The 23,433-nt window shown below is 41.1% G+C and overlaps 1 protein-coding gene across 1 annotated transcript in view; it reads right to left on the reverse strand.

The window, feature by feature from the left end:
* Positions 1-23,433, reverse strand: part of TTC27 (tetratricopeptide repeat domain 27) — a 557,582-nt gene that overhangs the window by 86,600 nt on the left and 447,549 nt on the right. The window contains exons 15-16 of the mRNA XM_075338149.1: positions 13,694-13,792; positions 3,061-3,113 (exon numbers count right to left, since the gene is read on the reverse strand). Coding sequence (XP_075194264.1) covers positions 3,061-3,113; positions 13,694-13,792 — 152 coding nt within the window. The remainder of the gene's footprint in view (positions 1-3,060; positions 3,114-13,693; positions 13,793-23,433) is intronic.

Below are 23,433 nucleotides of genomic sequence, written 5' to 3' on the forward strand. Positions count from 1 at the left end.
GGAAAACAAAGAACAACATTTCTCGTTTTCTCACCAAATTTAAAAAAACAAGATGGGGCTTAACATTGGGGATGTGGACAATTAAAATCTGGCAGATTTATTATTATTTACATGACAAGGTGATATAAATTATAGTGGAAATTTACGCCAGTTGTGATTTCAGCTTGGAGCTTCCAGTTTGATTCTCTACAAACACTACTCACAAAAAGTTAGGTTTATTTGGATTTTGGGTGAAATTTCAGGATGATCCAAAAATACATTGTAACTTTTTCAGGTGAACTTAATGTGACTTTCTCTAAACCATGCACATGTCCAACTGTTCAATGTTTCAGTTATTTTTGCACAACTTGCTGTTCTCTAACAAGCTTTATGACAAACTTCCCAACAGGAGTTGGATCCATGTATCACCAATAAGTTTTGGGATTCTATTAAAATTGGTATTAAAACATCATGATGTTCACATTTTGACCTAACAACTGATTAACAGAACCTCACATCTGCAAGGCTTCAAGAAGGATGTTCTCAGAAGTGGCCACTGAGTTAAAAGTGTCACAGAGTGTTACCAGCAGGTTGCAACAGAGATACAGATAGACTAGAAGAGTAAAAAAAAAAGGTATAGAAGTGGACATCCTTTGGCCACGTTCCACACTGATGATTGTTGCATTGTGAACAATGCCTTTCAACACTGAATGATGAATTCCACACAACTCCAGGCACATTAAAGGAAGGTGATAAGCACCCAAGTGTCACGTCATACCATTCAAATCCATTTAACATCAGTGTGGTCTGCATGCTAGACGACTTGCAAGGGTACCTGACCTCACCACTAGGCACAGGTGTCAGCGTCTTGCTGGACAAGGGACCAGTGGGCCTCAGTGCTGTTCACTGATCAAAGTCAATTTACTCTGAGCAGAAATGATCGCTCCCAACGATGTTGGAGAACTCAAGGAGAGCGCTATGCATCAGCCACTGTTTCCACCAGATGACTCTTTGGTGGTGGTGTTGGAGTATGGGCACATGTGTATAGTCAATAGAGAAGTACCCTAAACTTTGTGAATAGTATTGTGACAAGCCACTACTAGGGATGAGCAAACTCAAATGTTAAAGTCTGTGACCGAGTGCTGTTCAGATGCTAATAAAGTTTGTTGAAAGGCTACAGCATACAGGCATCTTCCCATGTCAAAAAGCTTGATGATTGGCTAATCATCAAGCTTTTTGACATGGGAAGAAGCCTGTACGCTGCTGTGAACAAAATAAAAAGTACGAGTAACCAACGCAAATAAATCTATGCCTGCCGCTGACCGACATTGCCTTATGGAGCCTCGATCTGAGAATGTTCTCAGATTGAAGCTCCACAGAAATCAATGGGTGTTGTGGGACATTACACCTTTGAATTACGTTGGAACTTCGAGGATTTCTTTTTAATTAATAAACTGGTAAACGAGGAAGTTTCAGTCTTTAGCCAAATAAACTATTTTTTCCTGGGTTTGTTTTAACTGTATAATTACTAGGCTAGTAATGAGGGTGTCTGATAGACGCTTCTCCATTACTAACCCCTGGGCTTGATGCCAGCTGTCAAATCACAGCTGATATCATCAACAAAACTATTACTTCAATAGATATCGCCCCAGGGCAATCGGGAAGAGTCGGGCAAAGTGCCAGAATTGGCTCATCTAATGATCTAATGGATGTACCACTTCTGAGGCAGCTGTGGGCTGCTATTTTTAGGCTTGGCAGGGCCAAATAACCATGGACCTTCCCAACCTGATAATACCAGCCCCAGCTGTCTGCTTTACTTGCGCTAGTTATCAAAAATAGAGGGGATCCCACATAATTTTTTTCTTAATTTATTTATCCCCTATCCACATATGTTTGCAGTACAAGTGTCCTTCTCTTAGCCCCAATTTTGCTTCCTTTGAAGCACCCTAGTCCTTACTATGATCATTTTACAGCACCAAATGTTCAGGGTTCCACTGACTTATGTGGGATTTGGTGTCTGGGATAAAGTTTGAGTCACAAACTGAACTTTTAACTAAAGTCCTGCTGAACGCTGCAAACCTGAACTTTCATGGGTCCGCTCATCCCTATTCCCTACTAGCTGAATAACATAATTAATCCAGACATTGTGCCTGTGCATGAACAACACCGGCCTAATTTCATCTTCATGCAGAACAATGCTGCAGCTCATCGTGGTTGCATCATTAGGGAAAGGCTGCTGGAGACTGGGGTACCTCAAATAGAGCTGACTACACTTTTTTTTAGACCTAAATCCCATAGATAATCTATGGGATAAGCTGAGTCGTTGTGTACAGGCTCACACCTCTAGCCTAGAACCTTAATGACCTGAGGACCGCCCCTCAAGAAGAGTGGAATGCCATGCCTCATCAGACAATAACTCAACTTGTGAACAGCACGAGATATCATTGTCAAACTGTAATTGATGCTCAAAGCCACATGACAAGTTATTGAGACACTGACTTTTTTGAGGGGGGTTATACCCATCAACGTTGGCTTTTATTTCAATAAACTTTTTGAGATGAGGAAATCATCCTATCATGCTTTTACTTAAATGCCCTACTTTCAGGATAAAACATCACTGTAGAGTGAACCTTAACTTTTTGTGAGTAGTGTATAGTAATAGTCATTCACCTGTCAATAAATTGGCACATCTTACGCCAGTGGGTTTTTGACTAGCATAATAAAAGCCAGTGTTCGCAAACGGACTCTTTGTAACGGAGAAGTCTCTGATATCTTTCAATGAAATCAGAGGAAGCCTTTCACTATAAAGATGAAATGGCTGTCACCAAGAGGCAGTGCCTAGTGGCAGTCTTGCAGGACTAAGACTGTAGAGTATATTTTATAAAGATATACGAGATGCTGTGCCAGACATGCTCCGGTGAGCTGGACCTGTTACGTTCTCATTTTTGACAGTAGAGAGAATAAAAAACAAAAATTGTATTCATAGTTTGTAAGATTGCTAGATAGCTAAATGGAGAATCGGAAGTATCGTAGCCAAGCTTTTTGGGTTCAGCCTGACTTCAGTCCATTTAGGGTACTTACTTCTGCCTCAGTCTGATGTATGCAGATGACAAATTGTTCCAGGCTTCAGCATTCTAGAATAAAATAAATAAGAGGACATATAAAATGCAGGAAGCAATCTGTTATGATAAGAGTTTCTTTCCATCCCTCTGAATGTGACTCAAACCGCATAAAATATCACACCTATCGTAAAGGAAGTCTCTAAATCATTCATATATATAGTCAAAAATCCAAAGATGGCTCATGAATTTCATGTATTCATTTATCCCATGGGATGTGTGAAAAGTTCAGGAGATAGCGCTTGTCCTTTTGTAATTGCAGAAGAGCTCAAACCTCACTAAATAAATATAGTTACGGCCAAACCTCTATATTACATCCATATACAAAACTTCTCAGAACATTCTCAAATAAATATGTATGAACCTCATAAATACTCAGAATAACATACCAATTCTGTATCAGTCTGTCACAATTTTAGCATCCGGTCCCTCCATTCTTTATTACGGTGTGACTGTGCACCCGTCAGATATACCTGCAGGGTCTAGGGGCAGACTTACAGGAACAAGAGAATTACTGTGCTGTGACTGATTTAAAAGCAGACCCTGATTCCAGCACTTTGTCACTTACTGGGCTGTGAGATATAGTTTTTTTTAGAAAATCACTCGTGTCAGTTGAAAATTATCAGTCCTCCATATTAATGAGCTCTGTATTACACCGCCCCCATCACTGATTGGCAGCTTCCTGCCTACGCACAGTGTACACCAAAGGCTGCCAATCAGTGGTTATATAAAGCTCAGCATTCAGAGAACTGGCAGATCGGCAGCAAATAAAACAATAACTTGATCAAAACCGTAGCAAGCAGCCTGGTAAGTGACACATCGCTGGAATCACACTCTCGAGCTCTCTGGGTGATAACAACCTGATCACAGATTCCCTTAAATCTCTGACTTGATGCAGTGGAGGTATTGCCAGCCAGATCAGCAGTCATTTTTTAAAAAGTATTCCAAAGTTAGGTATTGTTTTTTCACTCTTATTTGATTTTACTAAAAGTGGAGCATCCATCAATAAATTTGTATTAACTCACTTTAACTGTCTTTTTTCTTACACTAGCATATATAATACTAATCTCAGCCAATGTATTTTCTCTTGTTATCCCCAATAATTTAGAAGGGTTTCTTGGGATGTATTTACAGGGGCTGACTGATCACAGATAAATCCTTTAATTTGGGAATCACTGCAGCAATCAGCCGATTATGGCGGGTTCAGCTGCCAAGGCCATGGCAAATAGCTGAATTTGCTTGGGAGCGATGCGGCAAGCTGCTTGTTTTCTCTGTGAGGTATAATACTACATTCTGGACATTTACATAAATGAGTGTTGATTAGTGTTGAGCGAATAGTTAACTATTTGTACTCGCTATGCTGTTAACGAATACTGTCCGCAACTTGCATATTCTTTACGAGTAGCGGGTGCAATATAAGTCAATGGGAAATACTCGCTAAGTAGCGAGTAACCCGAAAGCCGTACTTTTTGTGTGAATAGCGAATAGTACTGCTTTCAGGTTACTCGCTACTTAACGAGTATTTCCCATTGACTTACACTGCGCCCGCTATGTGTAATAAATATGCAAGTAGCGGACAGTACTCGCTAACAGCATAGCGAGTATGAATAGCTAACTACTCGCTCAACACTAGTGTTGAATAAATAACAAGACTGTAAAAATGAGCTAACTGCCAATGGTGGCGCATGTGCATTCACTTCTAAATGATGTAATTCAGACGGGAATTAAAGCTGTGCATCCGCCACTTATGGCAATGATGACAGCGCTGGTGTGAGATTTCATTCAGAGAACTAATAAAAGAGTGTTCTCTCATTAAAAAACAGAGCGGAGGAGGAGACCCAATGCAACGTCCATCCCCGCTGCACTTCCACCTAATAAGCTTACATCTTTATCTTGGTGATTATGGCACAATAACTACACAGATTTTTTCTAAGGTATCAGTTTAATCAGCATTACCAGTACAGCACCATTAGGACCATGTCTGCACTTTAGATTTAAAATTCGTGCAGAAAGAGAAAGGAGCCATCTGATTAATGAGCTATCCATATACAACCTCTGGCAAAAACTATAGAATCACCTGGCTCTGAGGATGTTCCTTCAGTTGTTTACTTTTGTTTAAAAAAAGCAGATCACAGACATGGCACCAAACTAAAGTCATTTCAAATGGCAACTTTATGGCTTTAAGAAACACACACAAAAAAAAAATCATAAAAACATAATATACTAGCCAGTAACGGTTACTTTTCAAGACCAAACAGTGGTAAAAAAATATGGAATCACTCAATTATGAGGAAAAAATTATGGCATCACCCTGTAAACTTTCATTCCCAAAACTAACACCTGCATCAAATAAGATCTCCTCGTTAGTCTGCATCTAAAAAGGTGTGATCACACCTTGGAGAGCTGTTGAACGAAGTGGACTGACATGAATTATGGCTCCAACACGAGAGATGTCAATTGAAACAAAGGAGAGGATTTTCAAACCCTTAAAAGAGGATAAATCATAACGCAATGTTGCAAAAGATGTTGGTTGTTCACAGTCAGCTGTGTCTAAAATCTGGACCAAATACAAAGAACATGGGAAGGTTATTAAAGGCAAACATACTGGTACACCAAGGAAGACATCAAAGCATCAAGACAGGAAACTTAAAGCAATATGTCTCCAAAACAGGAAATGCACAACAAAACAAATGAGGAACGAATGGGAGGAAACTGGAGTCAATGTCTGTGACCGAACTGTAAGAAACCGCCTAAAGGAAATGGAAATTACATACAGAAAAGCTGAACAATACAAAGATGACTGCCTGAAGAGAACATGTAAATTTCCACAGTCATTGATGATATGGGGCTGAATGTCAGATAAAGGCACTGGGGAGATGGCTGTCATTACATCTTTAATAAATGCCCAAGTTTACATTGAAATTTTGGACACTTTTCTTATCCTATCAATTGAAAGGATGTTTGGGGATGATGAAATAATTTATCAAAATGATAATTCATCCTGCCATAGAGCAAAAACTGTGAAAACATTCCTTGAAAGAAGACACATAAGGTCAATGATGTGGCCTGCAAATAGTCCGGATCTCAATCCAATTGAACATCTTTGGTGCAAGTGGAAGAAAATGGTCCATGACAAGGCTCCAACCTGCAAACCTGATCTGGCAACAGCAATCAGAGAAAGTTGGAGCCAGATTGATGATTACTGTTTGTCACTCATTAAGCGCATGCCTCAGAGAATGCAAGCTGCTATAAAAGCCAGAGGTGGTGCAACAAAATACTAGTGATGTATTTGAGTGTTCTTTTGTTTGTTTGTTTTTCATGATTTCATAATTTTTTTCTCATAATTGAGTGATTCCATAGTTTTTCCCCATGTTGTCTTGAAAAGTAACAGTTACTGGCTAGCAAATTATGTTTTCATGATTTTTTAGTGTCTCTTAACACTAGAAGTCCCAGAAATTTCAAGCTCCCCCCTGAAGTCCCGAAAGAGGGTCAAATGACATACATAACCTGAATAGAACTAACTAGAAACTAAATGGCTAAACTCAATGGAAAACAACAACCTCCTGTGGTGCGACAGTAATGGCCTTAATTAGAGAACAAAAGACGGTGATTATAGGATGTCAGCTAAAATCATTCAGGTCATTTGACCTGTCTCTGGGTTCCAAGGGTAGAAATGTTAAATGACCCCTCTCTGGGACTTCTAGTGTTAAAGCCAGAAAGTTGATATTTGAAATGACTTTAGTTTTGTGCCATGTCTGTGATCTGGTTTTTTTTAAACAAAAGTAAACAACTGAATGAACATCCTCAGAGCCAGGTGAGTCCATAATTTTTGCCAGGGGTTGTATAAGGCGACATAGTTTGTTGACAGATCCACTGTAACAAAAAGGGATATTTTTATTCCACCTTCAGCACTGACAACATCACAATTTCCAACTGGGGTCTATTTGGCACAAATGAAAATTGGCAGCAAATTTATATTTCTTGGATGCGGAGACTACTCAATATAATTAAAGGGGCAGGAAAAGTTCAATAACTACAGAAAGAAGGAAAATAACTATTTCAGGTTCTGCATGAAGCTATTTAAATTAATACTTGCAAGGCGTGAGCCCACAGACTACTCATCACCCTGCGGAGACCTCTAAATGAGGTGGCAAAAGAAGACAATAAAAGGCCTTGTAAATGTCACTTTCAAATAAATTAACCAATAATTTAAAAGTGGAATTTCAGGTACACATTTAAGATATCAGCTCAGTCAAGTGTTAAAGGGGTATTCCCACCTCCAAGATCCTATCCCAATATGTAGTAGGTGTAATAATAATAATAATAATAATAATAATAATAATATTAGCAAATACCTCCAATTAGAAATGTAGTATAGTTCTCCCAATTAGCTATGTGTCTCTTACCTCATGTGCAGGGCATTACAGTCTTGGATATCCATGGTTATGTTCACTCATATAGTGACAGTTAGCTGCTCCTGGTTGTAACCATGAATGCTGTAATGCCCTGCCCATGAGGTCACATATATGGCTATATGAGGAGAACAATACTACATTTTTAATGGCAGATATTTGCTAATATTATTATTATTACACCTACTACATTTTGGGATAGGATCTTGGAGATGAGAATACCCCTTTAAGTTTATGGCATCTTTGGCTTAACATCAATAGGATTTGTTTTCTCATGCAATGTACCGTATTTTTCTCTTTATAAGACGCACTTTTGTTCCCCTAAATTTTGGGGAAAAATAGGGGGTGCGTGTTATAATCCGAATACACGGATTATATACTGCAGGGTCCAGGGGAGGTGGGGGCAACTCTGGAGCAGTGCTGGAGGCTGAGGGAGGCTGATAGAGGCTGGTGAGCTGGTGAAAGCTGCAGCGGGAGATCTCCTTCTCCCGCTCATATAATATGCACTGCCGCTGTCCATCACCGTGGTGCTGAAACCACATCACGGTGACAGGCTGGGGGAGCGGCGCATATTATATGTGCCTGTGCTCCCCTTTGATGGCACATGCCCCCCTGTGTTAGATATGGCCCCCATGCTGCTGCCCATAGTAAAATAAAAAACTATTTACTTACCTCCTCCAGTGTATCGGTGTCTCCCTCCTGCCGCTGTGATCAGGCACGCAGAGATGTCACTCTGCTGTGCCGATCAAATGACCGGCACCAAGAACCAGGAAGTGCAGGAGCTCAGCAGCACGGAGGGAGACACGAGGGAGGACAGCACTGGAGAAGGTAAGGAAAGAGTTTATTTTACTATAAGCAGCAGCATGGGGGCCATATCAAACACAGGGTGATGTGTGCCATCCACAGGGGGCCATGGGCAGCAATAGGGGCCGTGTGCAAGCCACAGGGGGCCATGGGCAGCAATAGGGGCCGTGTGCCAGCCACAGGGGGCCATGGACACCAATAGGGGCCGTATACCAGCCAAAGGGGCTATGGGCAGCAGTAGGGGCCGTGTGCCAGCCACAGGGGGCCATGAGCAGCAATAGGGGTCGTGTCCCAGCCACAGGGGGCCATGGGAAGCAATAGGGGCCATGTGCCAGCCACAGGGGGCCATGGGCAGCAATAGGGGCCGTGTGCCAGCCACAGGGGGCCATGGGGAGAAATAGGGGCCGTGTGCCAGCCACAATGGAGCCATGGACAGCAATAGGGGCTGTGTGCCAGCCACAGGGGGCCATGGGCAGCAATAGGGGCCGTGTGCCAGCCACAGGGGGCCATGGGGAGCAATAAGGGCCGTGTGCCAGCCACAGGGAGCCATGGGCAGCAATAGGGGCCGTGTGCCAGCCACAGGGGGCCATGGGCAGCAATAGGGGCCGTGTGTCAGCCACAGGGGGCCATGGGCAGCAATAGGGGTCGTGTGCCAGCCACAGGGGGCCATGGGCAGCAATAGGGGCCAAGTGAGAGCCACAGGGGGCCATGGGCAGCAATAGGGGCCGTGTGCCAGCCACAGAGGGCCGTGTGCCAGCCACAGGGGGCCGTGTGCCAGCCATAGGGGACGTGTGCCAGCAATAGGGGACATGTGGCATCACTGGGGGACGTGTGCCAGCACAAGGGGGCTAAATTCAATATAGGGGGGCCATATCCAGATTAAAGGAGCTAATTTTAGGATGAGGGGGCTATGAGGGATATATACCCTATATGATTTGTTAGACAGACACTGGCATTATAAGACGGACCCCATTTATTAAAAAAAAAATCTCTTTTCCTTCACCAAATTTGGGGGTGCGTCTTATAATCAGGTAAGTCTTATAAAGCGAAAAATATGCTACTTCTATTCTTTTATGGAATAAAGTCTAGATTTGGGATAAAATAGAAGTGACGTAAGTATTTTTCATTTGGCTTCTACAGTAAGAACAGAATCACAGCCGCCAGAAGTAGCCACACGTGAGCTTAGTCAGGTACCGAGTCTCTAAACAATATTATTTGCAAGCATTTCCAATAAATGTGGAAAAGATGTAGTACGATTATTTTAATAAAACTAGATAACATTTCTAATAACATGAAATGACCAAATTATCATACACAAGGCATAAAGATGGGAAAGAAGTGACTGTCTATATGATTAAATGGAAAAATATGAAGCCTCACAGATTGGACAAAGAGTACAGAAATTGTTTAGATTTTTTTTTATCAGATTTTTTTTTTTATACATATTGGAAGTTTTTATTAATTAAAAAAATTAGATTTCTGATATTTATAAATCTTTGCTTTGTTAGAAATCACCAAGTATTTTTAGACTATGTTGTACAGCACAAGTCATCTAATTTATTTAAGCTTTTTCCTTTGTGAAATAAATTGCTTAAGTGAAAAAGCAAAAATCCATTCAATCAACCAAATTGGAATAAATCTAATAAATGCCTCAGTATACAGATTCACCTAGAAGAAAGTAGCAGCTCTGATTGTTGGCTCCCAAAGAGATGGTACGGTTGGAGACTGGTTTGCTACCACAGTCAGCCAGTGAAAGTCTATCTATGTGGAAGAGATATCTACAAGTGCCTGCCGGGTTGTGAGAAAGAAAATAATTAAGATAACTACTGTAATCTATAAAGTTATCAATATTGATTAGCTTTATTAATTATGTTCTTATTGTTATATGAGAATAAATATAATAATATATACACACACACAGTCAAAATTGTTGGTACCCCTCGTTTAATGAAAGAAAAACCCACAATGGTCAGAGAAATAACATGAATCTGACAAAAGTAATACTAAAGAAAAAATTTATGAAACTGAACAAATAAAAGTCAACTGGTTCTCATTCATGCTTTCACAGAATTTAAAAAAAAATAAAACTCATAAAACAGGCCTGGACAGAAACGATGGTACCCCTGATAATAATGTGACAAAAGGGACATGGTAAATCAAGGTGTGTCCATTAATTAGCATCATAGGTGTTTACAATCTTGTAATCACTCAGTGGGCCTGTATATAGGGCTACAGATACTCACTGTGCTGTTTGGTGACATGGTGTGTACCGTACTCAACATAGAACAGAGGAAGCATAGGAAAGAGTTGTCTCTGGAGATTAGAAAGAAAACTATAGACAAGCATGTTAAAGGTAAAGGTTCTAAGACCATCTCCAAGCAGCTTGATGTTTCTGTGACTACAGTTGCACATATTATTCAGAAATGTAGGATCCATTGGACTTTAGCCAACCTCCCTGGACGTGGCCGCAGGAGGAAAACTTATGACAAATCAAAGCGACGGATAATACAAATGGTAACAAAGGACCCCAGAAAAACTTCTAAAGAGATTAAAGGTAAACTTTCAGTTCAAGGAACATCAGTGTCATATCACACCATCCGTAGTTGTTGGAGCCAAAGTGGACTTCATTGGAGACACCATTGTTGAAAAAAAAAATCATAAAAAAGCCAGACTGGAATTTGCCAAACTACATGTTGACAAGCCACAAAGCTTCTGGGAGAATGTCCTATGGACAGATGAGACAAAAATTGAATTTTTTGGCACAACACATCAGCTCTATGTTCACAGACGGAAAAATGAAGCATATCAAGAAAAGAAGACTGTCCCTACTGTGAAACATGGAGGAAGCTCTGTTATGTTCTGTGGCTGCTTTGCTGCATCTGGCACAGCGTGTCTTGAATCTATGAAGGGTACAATAACATCTCAAGACTATCAAGGGATTCTAGAGAGAAATGTGCTGCCCAGTGTCAGGAAGCTTAGTCTCAGTCACAGGTCATGGGTCTTGCAACAGGATAATGACCCAAAACACAGCTAAAAACACCCAAGAATCGCTAAGAGGAAAACAAGTGACCTTCTATGAGCCCTGACCTAAATCCTATTGAGCATCTTTGGAAAGAGCTGAAACATGCTGTCTGAAAAAGTCAATCTTCACACATGAGACAGCTGGAGTAGTTTGCGCTTAAGGAGCGGCCAAAATACCTGTCGAGAGGTGCAAACATCTCATTGATAGTTACAGGAATAGTTTGATTGCAGTGATTGCCTCAAAAGGTTGTGCAACAAAATATTAAGTTAAGGAGGAGGGTAGCATAATTTCTGTCCAGGCCAATTTGATGAGTTTTATTTTTTCAAATTCTGTGGAAGCAGAAAAGCAATGTCTGACTTTCATTTGTTCATTTTCAAAGATTTTTTTATTTATTATTACTTTTGTCAGATTCAAGTTATTTCTTTGACCAATGTGGGTTTGTCTTTCATTACACGATGGGTACCAACAATTTTGACCACATGTGTGTATATATATACAGCATGTACAGTACAGACAAAAAGTTTGGACACACCTTCTCATTCAAAGAGTTTTTTTCTTTTCATGACTCTAAAAATTGTAGATTCACATTGAAGGCATCAAAACTATGAATTAAAACATGTGGAATGAAATACTTAAAAAAGTGTGAAACAACTGAAAATATGTCTTATATTCTAGGATGTTTAAAGTAGCCACCTTTTGCTTTCATTACTAATGTGCACATTCTTGGTATTCTCTTGATGAGCTTCAAGAGGTAGTCACCGGAAATGGTTTTCCAACAGTCTTGAAGGAGTTCCCAGAGATGCTTAGCACTTGTTGGCCCTTTTTACTTCACTCTGCAGTCCAGCTCACCCCAAACCATCTCGATTGGCTTCAGGTCTGGTGACTGTGGAGACCAGGTCATCTGGCGTAGCACCCAATCACTCTCCTTCTTAGTCAAATAGCCCTTACACAGCCTGGAGGTGTGTTTGGGGTTATTGTCCTGTTGAAAAATAAATGATGGTCCAACTAAACGCAAACCGGATGGAATAGCATGCCGCTGCATGATGCTGTGGTAGGCATTCTAGTTCTGTTTGCCTTCAATTTTTAATAAATCCTCAACAGTGTCACCAGCAAAGCACCCCCACACCATCACACCTCCTCCTCCATGCTTCATGGTGCCATGGTGGGAACCAGGCATGTAGAGTCCATCCGTTCACCTTTTCTACAAAGACACTCTGGTTGGATCCAAAGATCCCAAATTTGGACTCACCAGACCAAAGCACAGATTTCCACTGGTCTAATGTTCATTCCTTGTGTTCTTTAGCCCAAACAAGTCTCTTCTGCTTGTTGCCTGTACTTAGCAGTGGTTTCCTAGCAGCTATTTTACCATGAAGGCCCGCTGCACAAAGTCTCCTCTTAATAGTTGTTCTAGAGATGAGAAGGTGTGTCCAAACGTTTGGTCTGTACTGTATGTCTATATATATATATATATATATATATATATATATATATATATATATATATATATATATATATATATATATAAAGGTAGAAGCTGAGTGCCAGTGCTGCACTCACCTCTCCCACAGCGTCTATTACAGTGGAACCAGGACGTCTTTAGGGGGCGGCTATGCAAAAACACTGTAGTAAATAACTGCAGCGCTGTCCCTTAATGATGTCCTGTTCCAGGAGGGTTGATAGATGCATAGGAAAGGGAGTGCAACCACATGAAGGGGTTAGCTAGATAGGGAGAAGTGTAGGGAATTGTGTAATAAGCCAAATTAAAATAGTGGTTACGGCGTAACAATAGATATTTAGAAAATCCATTTTAGGTACTGGACCAACACCACCCCTTTTTTTTGTAAACTATTTATTAAACTTTTTCATACAAACTTCAAACGGTATACTGTATAATCATGGTGCTTTGACAAAGTATCAACCTGACATCAGACAGGGATAAGACAGAGGGAAAGACAGGGCGAAATATGAAGGCGGGATGACAAACATGTGATGTGCTTCAAACATCCGAACAAGGCTCTAAGGCATGACGACTTTTTACTCAGTTATCGTCCGTCTACAAAAAGGTCCCAAGGAGTCCATATCCCAACACCACCCCTTTAATATTGAAACTACTCCTTTTCCAGCTAAAGTGAGTTATAGCGCTTTATAGGGTACCAAATGTCTTTGGGAAAGTTTATAGATTTAGGCATTGACTTTAAAAGTTCCTTGTTTAGACTATTATGTCAAAGGTTTCCTTTGACACATATCTCTAATGATAATCACTTTGGCTGCTCTAGACTTGGAAATTGAAGGAATATGTTAGAAGGTAAGTTTTAGATAGATTTCCACTTTAAGTACATGTAAAATTAATTACTTACATCAGGCTCTAGTGTGACACAACGCTGAAATGCTCTTGCAGCCCCTTCATATCCCTGTATGGTGATATAGGCGCAACCCAATGAAAACCATACTCCAAGCTGGAACAGTCAAAATAGGATGAATTAATAATAAAGACATAAAGGGCATTTTATACACACATTTTTCATTCAAAACTACATATATTTCAGACATTGGGAAATTAAATTATGATTAGAAACAGGAACATATGTGATTGATAATCTGTGTAGAGCACTGTATATAGTATTTGGAGCTGTAACAATAGGAGTAAATAAATAAATTTTGATGATGGAATACTAATAAAGATTAAAATAAAATAAAACACAGATGTTGATTTTCTGGTACCAAATATCATGTTATTTCATGATGGAAGTAGCTAGTAGGAAATTCCTGGAAGGTAGGTATGTGCTCCTGAGACTGCGGCTCCCTGAAGTATAATGCCTAGAAGGATTTTCCACTTGGAACCGTTTTGCGGAAAAAATCACCAATGGCCACGGGAAAAAAAAAAAGAAATAGCATATGGATGTCATCAATGTGCTGTCCGTATTTTACTGCTTAACAGGGCTGAACGGATCCGGACTGTAAAAGTCCAGATCCGCGCGGTTTCAACGATATTTGGATGCCGGACTCGGATGCGTGATTCAGGGTGCACGATCCGGATTTGGCAATTAAAGTAAAAATAAAGAAAAGAAGAAATAAGTGGGAGTTTCATACTTAGCGAGACTAGGTGTCATGGCGGCACACTGCTTCCGGGTCGCGCATTCACTTTCCATATTGTATAATCGCATACACACAGCTTTCCGTGTTTTCCCCACCCACCAGCCATCCTCTCGTCTGTGATTGGTTCCTGACGCACCCTCAGCCTGTGACAGTCATCGCTTATCGCGGCTATTTAATAGGCTACACTCAGAGCTGGCAGTCTTCTCCATGGCTGCGTGTTCTGAGATGTAGGAGAGCTGGATGTGTCGTCGTGGGATCTCGTGTGGATTATGCCGGAGCTGCAGGGTGTTGGGGGTAATAAAGTGGTGAAGGAGGGTGCGTTTTGTACTTTATTCCAAATAAAGGATTTATCTCTGTGTGTGTGTTTATTTACTGTTATTTACAGGATTCTGATGCAGGTATCTCATAGACGCCTGTGCCATCACAAACCTAGTGTTTTTAGTAGCAGCTGTGCGCTGCTATTAACCTTTCATTACCCCGATTGGCACCGCACCAGGCCAACGGGAAGAGCCAGTAATGTACCGGGATTGTTCCATCTAATAAATGCGGCAATACTGGACGGCTGCGAGCTGAGAATACTAGACCCCAGACGGCATTATCATAGCTGGAGATGAAAATTATGGGGGACCGCATGCTGTTTTTTTTTAATTATTTAAATAAAAAAAAAAAAAGCTGCATGCGATTTTTCTTCAGCGACAGTCACACTTGCGAGGGACTCCCGCGAGTCTGACATCGCAGCACAGCCGCACACTTCTGACAGGAGCGTACATGTGCTTCTAGGTACATGTATGCTCATGCTCAGAGAACAGCAGGCTGTGCCGGGTGATGTCAAGTCTGGCAGACCTGCATGAGTCTGACAGTGCATCACCGTCACAGCTGCACACTTCTGACAGGAGCGTGCATGTGTTTCAAGGTACATGCACGAACATGCTCAAAGAACGGCAGGCTGTGCTGGGTGATGTCATGCCTGGCAGACCCGCACAAGTCTGACATCACTGGCACAGCAACCCTCTTCTGACGGGAGCGTGCATGTGTTTCTAGACGATTTCAGCATCAAATGTGCACCTCCTGGTAAAAATAACGTGGCAAAAAACGCGGCAAAAAAATGCGGCAAAACACTTCGTTGTTTTGCCAGGAGGTGTAGATTGGATGCAGAAATATGGTGTAAAAATTTCAGCACCAAATATGCATCCCTTGGCCCAAAAATTAAAAAAAAAAAAAAATAATAATAATTCTGCCAGCAGGTGGACATTTGGTGCTGAAATCTGCTGCACACGATTTCAGCACCAAATGTGCACTTCTTGGCAAAAAAAGTCGCAAAAATCGCGGCATAAAATGTGTCAAAACACCGCGGGTTTTTTTGCCAGGAAGTGTAGATTGGATGCAGGAATATGGTCTAAAAATTTCAGCACCAAATTTGCATCCCTTGGGCCAAAAATGGAAAAAAAAAAAGAATAATTTCTGCCAGCAGGTGGAAATTTGGTGCTGAAATCTGGTGCAGACAATTTCAGCACCAAATGTGCACCTCCTGGCGCAAAAAAAAAAAAAAACCGCGGCAAAAAAAAAAACACAGCAAAAAAAAAAATGCATCAAAACACAGCGGGTTTTTTGCCAGGATGTGTAAAGTGGATGCAGGAATATGGTGTAAAAATTTCAGCACCAAATTTGCATCGCTTGGCCAAAAAAACCTGTGATTTTCTGCTAGGAGATGCAGGTCTGTGAACTCAGTGACCTCCACCTGAGGTCAGGTTACCTGCGATCACAGGTGAAGGACCCCCCAGCTGTGACCCCAAATGACCTGAGTGACGTCACCGCTCATTGCGCAGCTCATTCATTCTCTGGAGCTCACAGAGAGCGGTCGTGCTCTATGGCTTCTGTGATATTCAGATGTAGCAGAGCTGAAGCGGCGTGAGACCTCGTGTGGATTACGCCGGAGCTGGAGGGCTGTGTTTGGGTTTAATAAAGTGGTTAAGGAGGGTATGTTTGTATTTTATTCCAAATAAAGGATTTTTTACTGTGTCTTGTTTATTTACTGTTATTTTCAGGTTTGTGATGCAGGTATCTGATAGACGCCTGTGCCATCACAAACCTAGGGTTCAGTAGCAGCTGTGCGCTGCTATTAACCTCTCATTACCTCGATTGGCACCGCATCACGCCACCGGGAAGAGCCAGTATCGCATCGGGATTGTCACATCTAATTGATGCGGCAATACCGGGCGGCTGCGGGCTGGAATGCCAGCCCCCAGCAGGTGTTATCATGGCTGGGGATGAAAATTGGGGGGACCACACGTTCTTTTTTTTATTATTTATTTAAATTTAAAAAAAAACGCATGCAGTTTCTCTTAGACCGTAATCACACTTGCGAGGGACTCGCGAGAGTCTGCCATGGCAAAGCCTCGCACGTGTGATTATGGGCACTGGATACACAGCCCAGATACAGCCCAACAGCTGGGGCTGCAGCCGTGGGCTATATCTGTGCTGCCGATTGTTTATTTTTTACCACGATACTGACCGGCAGACACTTGTACTGCTTTCCCAGCCCACCGGCTGTCCTGCCGCCTGTGATTGGTTGCAGTCAGGTGACACGCTGCTACTCAGGGTGAGGGTGCGTCTAACTGCAACCAATTACACGAGCCGGTGGGCGGGCAAAGTAGTGAATACTGAATTGTCGGCTCCGGAAGGAGTGTGCCGCCATGACAGAGCCTGGTTAAGTACACCGCGTGCGCTCCTGCCCACATATCCTCTCCACAGATGTTTTTAATCTCCGGATTCTGGTGCCCATTGACTTATATGGGCACCGGATTCCGGAGCGGATCGGACTTATTTTTAAATCTGTCAGTGATCCGCCGGTCCCGGTTTTTGGGGCGTTCAATCAGCTCTACTGCTTAATTGTTTGTAGAAGCAAAGACATGTTTTTTCTTCATGTGAGAAAAACAAATGAAACAAGGGTTACAAAAATTGACACATGGACCAAAAATGGATCCAGCACACTGGAAAAAACAGGGTAATTTTCACTTGTAAGAAAAAAAACCCTTAAACTAGCCTAATGCCTGTGTGGGGTGATTTCTCCCGTACCACACTCCTAGTATTGGCCCTGCCGAAGTAAAGCTCTAAAGGGGATTATAAAAGGATGTTACCTAAATAAAGAGGTGAAGAACAGGTATGGGATTAAGAGATATTGGCGTTTTGCTGAAAAGAACAAATCTTTGCTAAGTAATGGACATGATCTCTAGCTTATGTGTGAAAATTGCACTATGGCAAATCTGCCTAAGAAAAAAACTAGGAAAAAATAGGAAGAAATCCAGCGAGCTTAGCAGAAAAAAATTAAAAAATTTGCATCGGGCCCTATGATTAATACAGCCAAACTCCTCATTAGAAAGCTGCAGACATTAGAGGACTTTAAATTAATGTCCTGCATCTTTCTAAAAGTCTGATAAAACAGAGGAGTAAGTAAAAAAATATCAAAAAACCATTCACACATTAACGACACTGCTAAAACTGGACACCTGGAGCCTCGAGAGACTTTGCTGAGGTCACAGCTACTGAACGTGCCATTCCATGATTACATATAGTTAGGAAAAGATATTCAAACTATGAAAACACCTCCATTGCGTTCACACTGAAAATACTATAGTGAATGAATGAATGAATGAATGAATGAGTGAATGAGGAGTTGTCCGGATTTATAGCAGAGAGCTCAGCCGTGCTTGCTCCAACACACTGACTATTGGATTAAGTGGGAACCTGCTGGAGCATTTGCTATGAAATAGTAACAGCCATTTCCAGCAATATGTCATTACGACCTCTCTCAGACACGCATTATAAGCAGACAGTCACTTATCCGGCCAGTGTGTAGGATGCATTTAACTATGAATTTCTGTCAGTAGCTTTTGCTGCTTGAAATGAGAATTTTAAACAAAAATATTCAGGAGAATATTCTAAAAAACCAAGTCTGGGTGTAATGGATTTACTTTCACAAAATGTATCCATTCCAACAAGCTATAATAAAAGCAGAACTGCTCGGTTAAATACACTGCTCCTACCCCGCCCCCCCCCAAAAAAAAAAAAGAGAGAAGAAAAGAAATACTTAAAAGTTTAACTGTTTTAATTTTTATTTCATAAATCAATAGTACACATGAAAATGAGCAACTTTGTAATATACAGTGGGGAAAATTAGTATTTGATACACTGCCAAATTTACATATTTTCCCACCTACAAAGAATGGAGAGGTCTGTCATTTTATCGTAGGTACACTTCAACTGTGACAGACAGAATCCCCTCAAAAATCCAGAAAATCACATTTAATGATTTTTAAATAATTAACTTGCATTTGATGCAATAGGAAAACAGAACTTAATATTTGGTACAGAAACCTTTGTTTGCAATTACAGAGGTCAGACAGTTCTGGTACTTCATGACCAAGTTTGCAAACACTGCAGGGATTTTGGTTTTCTCCTCTATACAGATCGTCTCCAGATTTTTCAGGTTACAGGATGTCAATGAGCAACATTGAGTTTCATCCCCCTCTAAAGATTTTCTTTTGGGTTCAGGTCTAGAGACTGGATAGGACACTCCAGGACCTTGAAATGTTTCTTATGGATGCTTAGTTGCCCTGGTTGTGTGTTCGGATCATTGATTGATTTCTCTCAGTGAGGGAAACAAAAGCAATTTTTCAACTGGCTAACACGGTACCAAAACCTTTTTCTTTTAACTTTCGCATCATTGTCATGCTGGAAGACGCAGCCACGACCCATCTTCAATGCTCTTACTGAGGGAAGAAGGTTGTTGACCAAAATTTTGCGATACATAACCCCTTCCATTCTCCCTTCAATACGGTGCAGTTGTCCTGTCCACTTTGCAAAAAAGTACCCTCAAAGTATGATGTTTCCATTTCCATGCTTCACGGTTGGGAAGGTGTTCTTGAGGTTGTACTCATCATTCTTCCTACAAACACGACAAGTAGAGTTGATACCAAAAGGTTCTATTTTGTTTTCATCAGGTTCTATTTTGTTTTCATCTGACCACATGACCTTTTCCCTTGCCTCCTATGGACCATCCAAATGGTCATTGGCGAACTTCAAATGGGCCTGGACATATGCTGCTGTAAGCAGGGCGACCTTGTGTGCCATGCAGGATTTTAATCCATGATGGCCTAGTGTGTTACTAACTGTAATCTTTGAGACTCTATTCAGCTCATTGACCTGTTTAGTTTGTGGCTGATTCCTGACTTTCTCAGAATCACGCTGCTTACCCCACAAGGCAAGATCTTGCATGGAGCCCGAGACGAAGTAAGATTGACAGTCATCTTGTGTTTCTTCCATTTTCTAATAATTGTGCAACAGTTGTAGTCTTCTCACCAAGCTGCTTGACTGTTGTCCTGTAGCTCATCCCAGCTTGTGCAGTTTTACAATTTTGTCCCTGGAGTTCTTAGACAGCTCTTTATTCTTGGTCATGGTGAACAGGTTGAAGTGTGAGTGACAGTGTGTGGATCTGTGTCTTTTATACAGGTAAGGGGTTCAAACAGGTTCAACTAATACAGGCAATGAGTGCAGAGTAGGAGGGCCTCTTAAAGAAAAAAATAACAGGTCTGTGAGAGGTAGAATTCTTGCTGGTTGGTCGGTGATCAAATACTTATTTCATTCAATAAAATGCAAATTATTTAAAAAATCATACATTGTGATTTTCTGGATATTTAGGGGGGCTTCTGTCTGTCACAGTTGAAGTGCAAGAAAATTAACAGAACTCTCATTCTTTGTAGGTGGGTAAACTTGCAAAATCGGCAGTTTATCAAATAATTATTTTCCTCACTGTATGTTATCCAACAATTCTGATTCTTTCTCTGCCAGAATGGATCAGTCTTCATCAAAATCCTCAATTCACGGGTAAAATCTGTATTCACTGAAGACTTTCCCATTACTCAGATAGGAGATGGCAGTTGTTACTGATGAGACTCTATGAGTATGTAGCTAGTGCATTGCAATACATTATATCAGTAATCAGAGCAATAAAAGTTTTTGCCACATATAGGGACTAAGAACAAAATTGAAGTAAAAAAAAATAAAAAAACAATTGTAAAGATATTTACATAAAATCAAAAACTAAAGAACAACAAAAGAAACCAAATCTACCAATTAATATGCATAGAGAACAGAAACAAAACAAAAATAGGACACATATTTGGTATCGCTGCATTTCGAACAACGCGATTTATAAAACTGTCACACTAGTTAGTCTTTTCATCATACAGCTGACAAAAAAGTGGAATAAAATGCGATGAAAAAGGCACATGTAAATAAAAATGGTATTGCCGAAAACATCATCTTGTCCCGCATAAAGCAAGCCACCATACAGCTCTATCAGTGAAAAAGTGCTATAAAATTGATTTCATGATGTAAAAGCGGAATAACAAAAAACAATATAAATGTTGTATCGCTGTAATCGTACTGACTTGAATAAAGCTGTGTTATCATTTTTATGATACGGTGAACGGTGTAAAAAAAACAAACAAAACAATTCCTGATATGCTGTTTTTTCCTGATTCTGTCTCACAAAAAGTGGAATAGAAAGTGATCAAAAATATTATGTGGCCCAAAATTGTACCAATAAAAACTTCAAAAAAAACTCATCCCACAAAAAAAAAGTCCTCACATGACTGTAGGTAGAAAAATAGAAAAAAACTATAGCCTTCAAAATTCAATGATGTAAAAACCTTTATTTTGAAAAAAGTATTTTTTCAGTGTCATAGTAGTCAAACCTAAAAAACCACAACTATATAAATCTGGTATCTCTGCAGTTGTACTGACCTGAGAAATAAAGACGCCAAATCACTTATACCGAACGGTGTAAAAAATAATAAGAAAGCCAATTCATCTACTGCTGTTGATTTGTTCAATCTGCCTCCCAAAGATTGCAGTAAGGTGCGGCTCATAAATATAAATGTATATGTATATATATATATAGATATATATATATATACACCGTATTTTTTGCTTTATAAGACGCACCTTTGTTCCCCCAAATTTTGGGGGAAAGTAGGGGGTGCGTCTTAGAAACCGAATATACGGGGGGGTGTACATATATACATACATATATATATATATATATATATATATATACTTCAGGGTCCGCTCTGGAGCGCTGCTGGGGGCAGGTGACAGCTGTGGGCGGCAGCGTTTGATCTCCTGCTCCCGCTCATATAATATGCACAGCCGCTGTCCATCAGCAGAGTGGTGCTGAAACTGCATCACACTGAGGGGCTGGGGCAGCGGGGCATATTATATCTGCCTGCGCCCTCCTTTGATCGCACATGATCCCCCCTGTGTTAGATATGGCCCCTGTGCTGCTGCCCATAGTAAAATAAAAAAAGCTTTACTTACCTCCAGCGCTGATCTCCCGGTGTCCTGCTGCTGCTGTCTGTGATAAGGCACGCAGAGATGATATCCCTCTGCCGTGCCGATCACATGACCGGCAGCAGGAACCAGGAAGTGGAGGAGGGAGGACTCGGAGCTCAACTGGGAGGAGGGAGACACAGGGATTACATCGCTGAGAAGGTAAGGAAAGTGTTTTATTTTATTATGAGCAGCAGCATGGGGGGCATATCTAACACAGGGGAGATATGCCATCTATAGTGGCCATGGGCAGCACACATGGGGGGCATATCTAACACAGGGGAGGTGTGCGATCTATAGGGGCCATGGGCAGCACACATGGGAGCCATATCTAACACAGGGGAGGTGTGCCATCTATAGGGGCCATGGGCAGCACACATGGGGGCGATATCAAACACAGGGGAGGTGTGCCATCTATAGGGGCCATGGGCAGCACAGGGAGACGTGTCCCAGCACAAGGGGGCTATATTCAATATAAGGGGGCCATATCCAGATTACAGGGGGGCTAATTTTAGGATGGGGGGCTATGAGGGACATATACCCTATATGATTTGTTAGACGGACACTGGCATTATAAGATGGACCCCATTTAACATTAAAAAAAAAATAATTCTCTTTTCCTTCACCAAATTTGGGGGTGCGTCTTATAATGCGAAAAATACGAGGTATATATATATATATATATATATATATATATATACACATACATACACACACACACACACACACACACACACATACATACATATAGCCAGTTCTCTATGCTGGGCGCTTACACTAGGGATCACCTCCTTTAAATCTCTAAAAATTAGGAGTCAGACAAAATTCCCAATGGAAAGTTCACCGTAAGGCCCTGTGTACACTAGAAAATAACTTGTTCTTAAAAAAAATCTGCACCCGCGGCAGAAACCACGGTAATAACGCACCCGCGGTTTTGCCGCTGTTTTTCCGCGGGCTACCTGCAGCAAAACCTAGAGGTAAAAAAACGCAGTGTGCGCACAGCATTTCTTTTTCCATAGGTTTTGCTGAGGAAAGACTGCAGCAAGGTTAGCAACAAAAAACGCACAGGGCCTTCTACACCATGTTCCAAATTATTATGCAAATTGCATTTAAGTGTCATAGCGATTAATTTTTTTTTTTTTTTTTTAATGAAACTCATTGATGGTATTATGTCTCAGGGTTCTTGGATCACTGAAATCAATCTCAGTTAATAAGTTTGCCAGGTGGGCCCAATAAAAGGAAAACTGCATGTTCCACAATATTAAGCAGGACACAGTTTTAAAGTAACATGGGAAAGAAAAAGGATCTCTCTGCTGCCGAAAAGCATCAAATAGTGCAATGCCTTGGTCAAGGGATGAAAACCTTAGATATTTCACGAAAACTTAAGCATGATCATCGTACTGTGAAGAGATTTGTGGCTGATTCAGAGCACATACGTGTTTGTGCTGAGAAAGGCAGAATAAGGAAGGTTTCTGCCAGGCAAGTTCATTGGCTTAAGAGAGCAGCTGCTAAAAAGCCATTACAAAGCAGCAAACAGACATATGAAGCTGCTGGTGCCTCTGGAGGCCCTCGAACCTCAAGGTGTAGGATACTTCAAAGGCTTCCTGTGGTG

The sequence above is a fragment of the Anomaloglossus baeobatrachus genome, chromosome 3 (assembly GCF_048569485.1).
Source record: "Anomaloglossus baeobatrachus isolate aAnoBae1 chromosome 3, aAnoBae1.hap1, whole genome shotgun sequence".
Lineage (NCBI taxonomy): Eukaryota > Metazoa > Chordata > Amphibia > Anura > Aromobatidae > Anomaloglossus > Anomaloglossus baeobatrachus.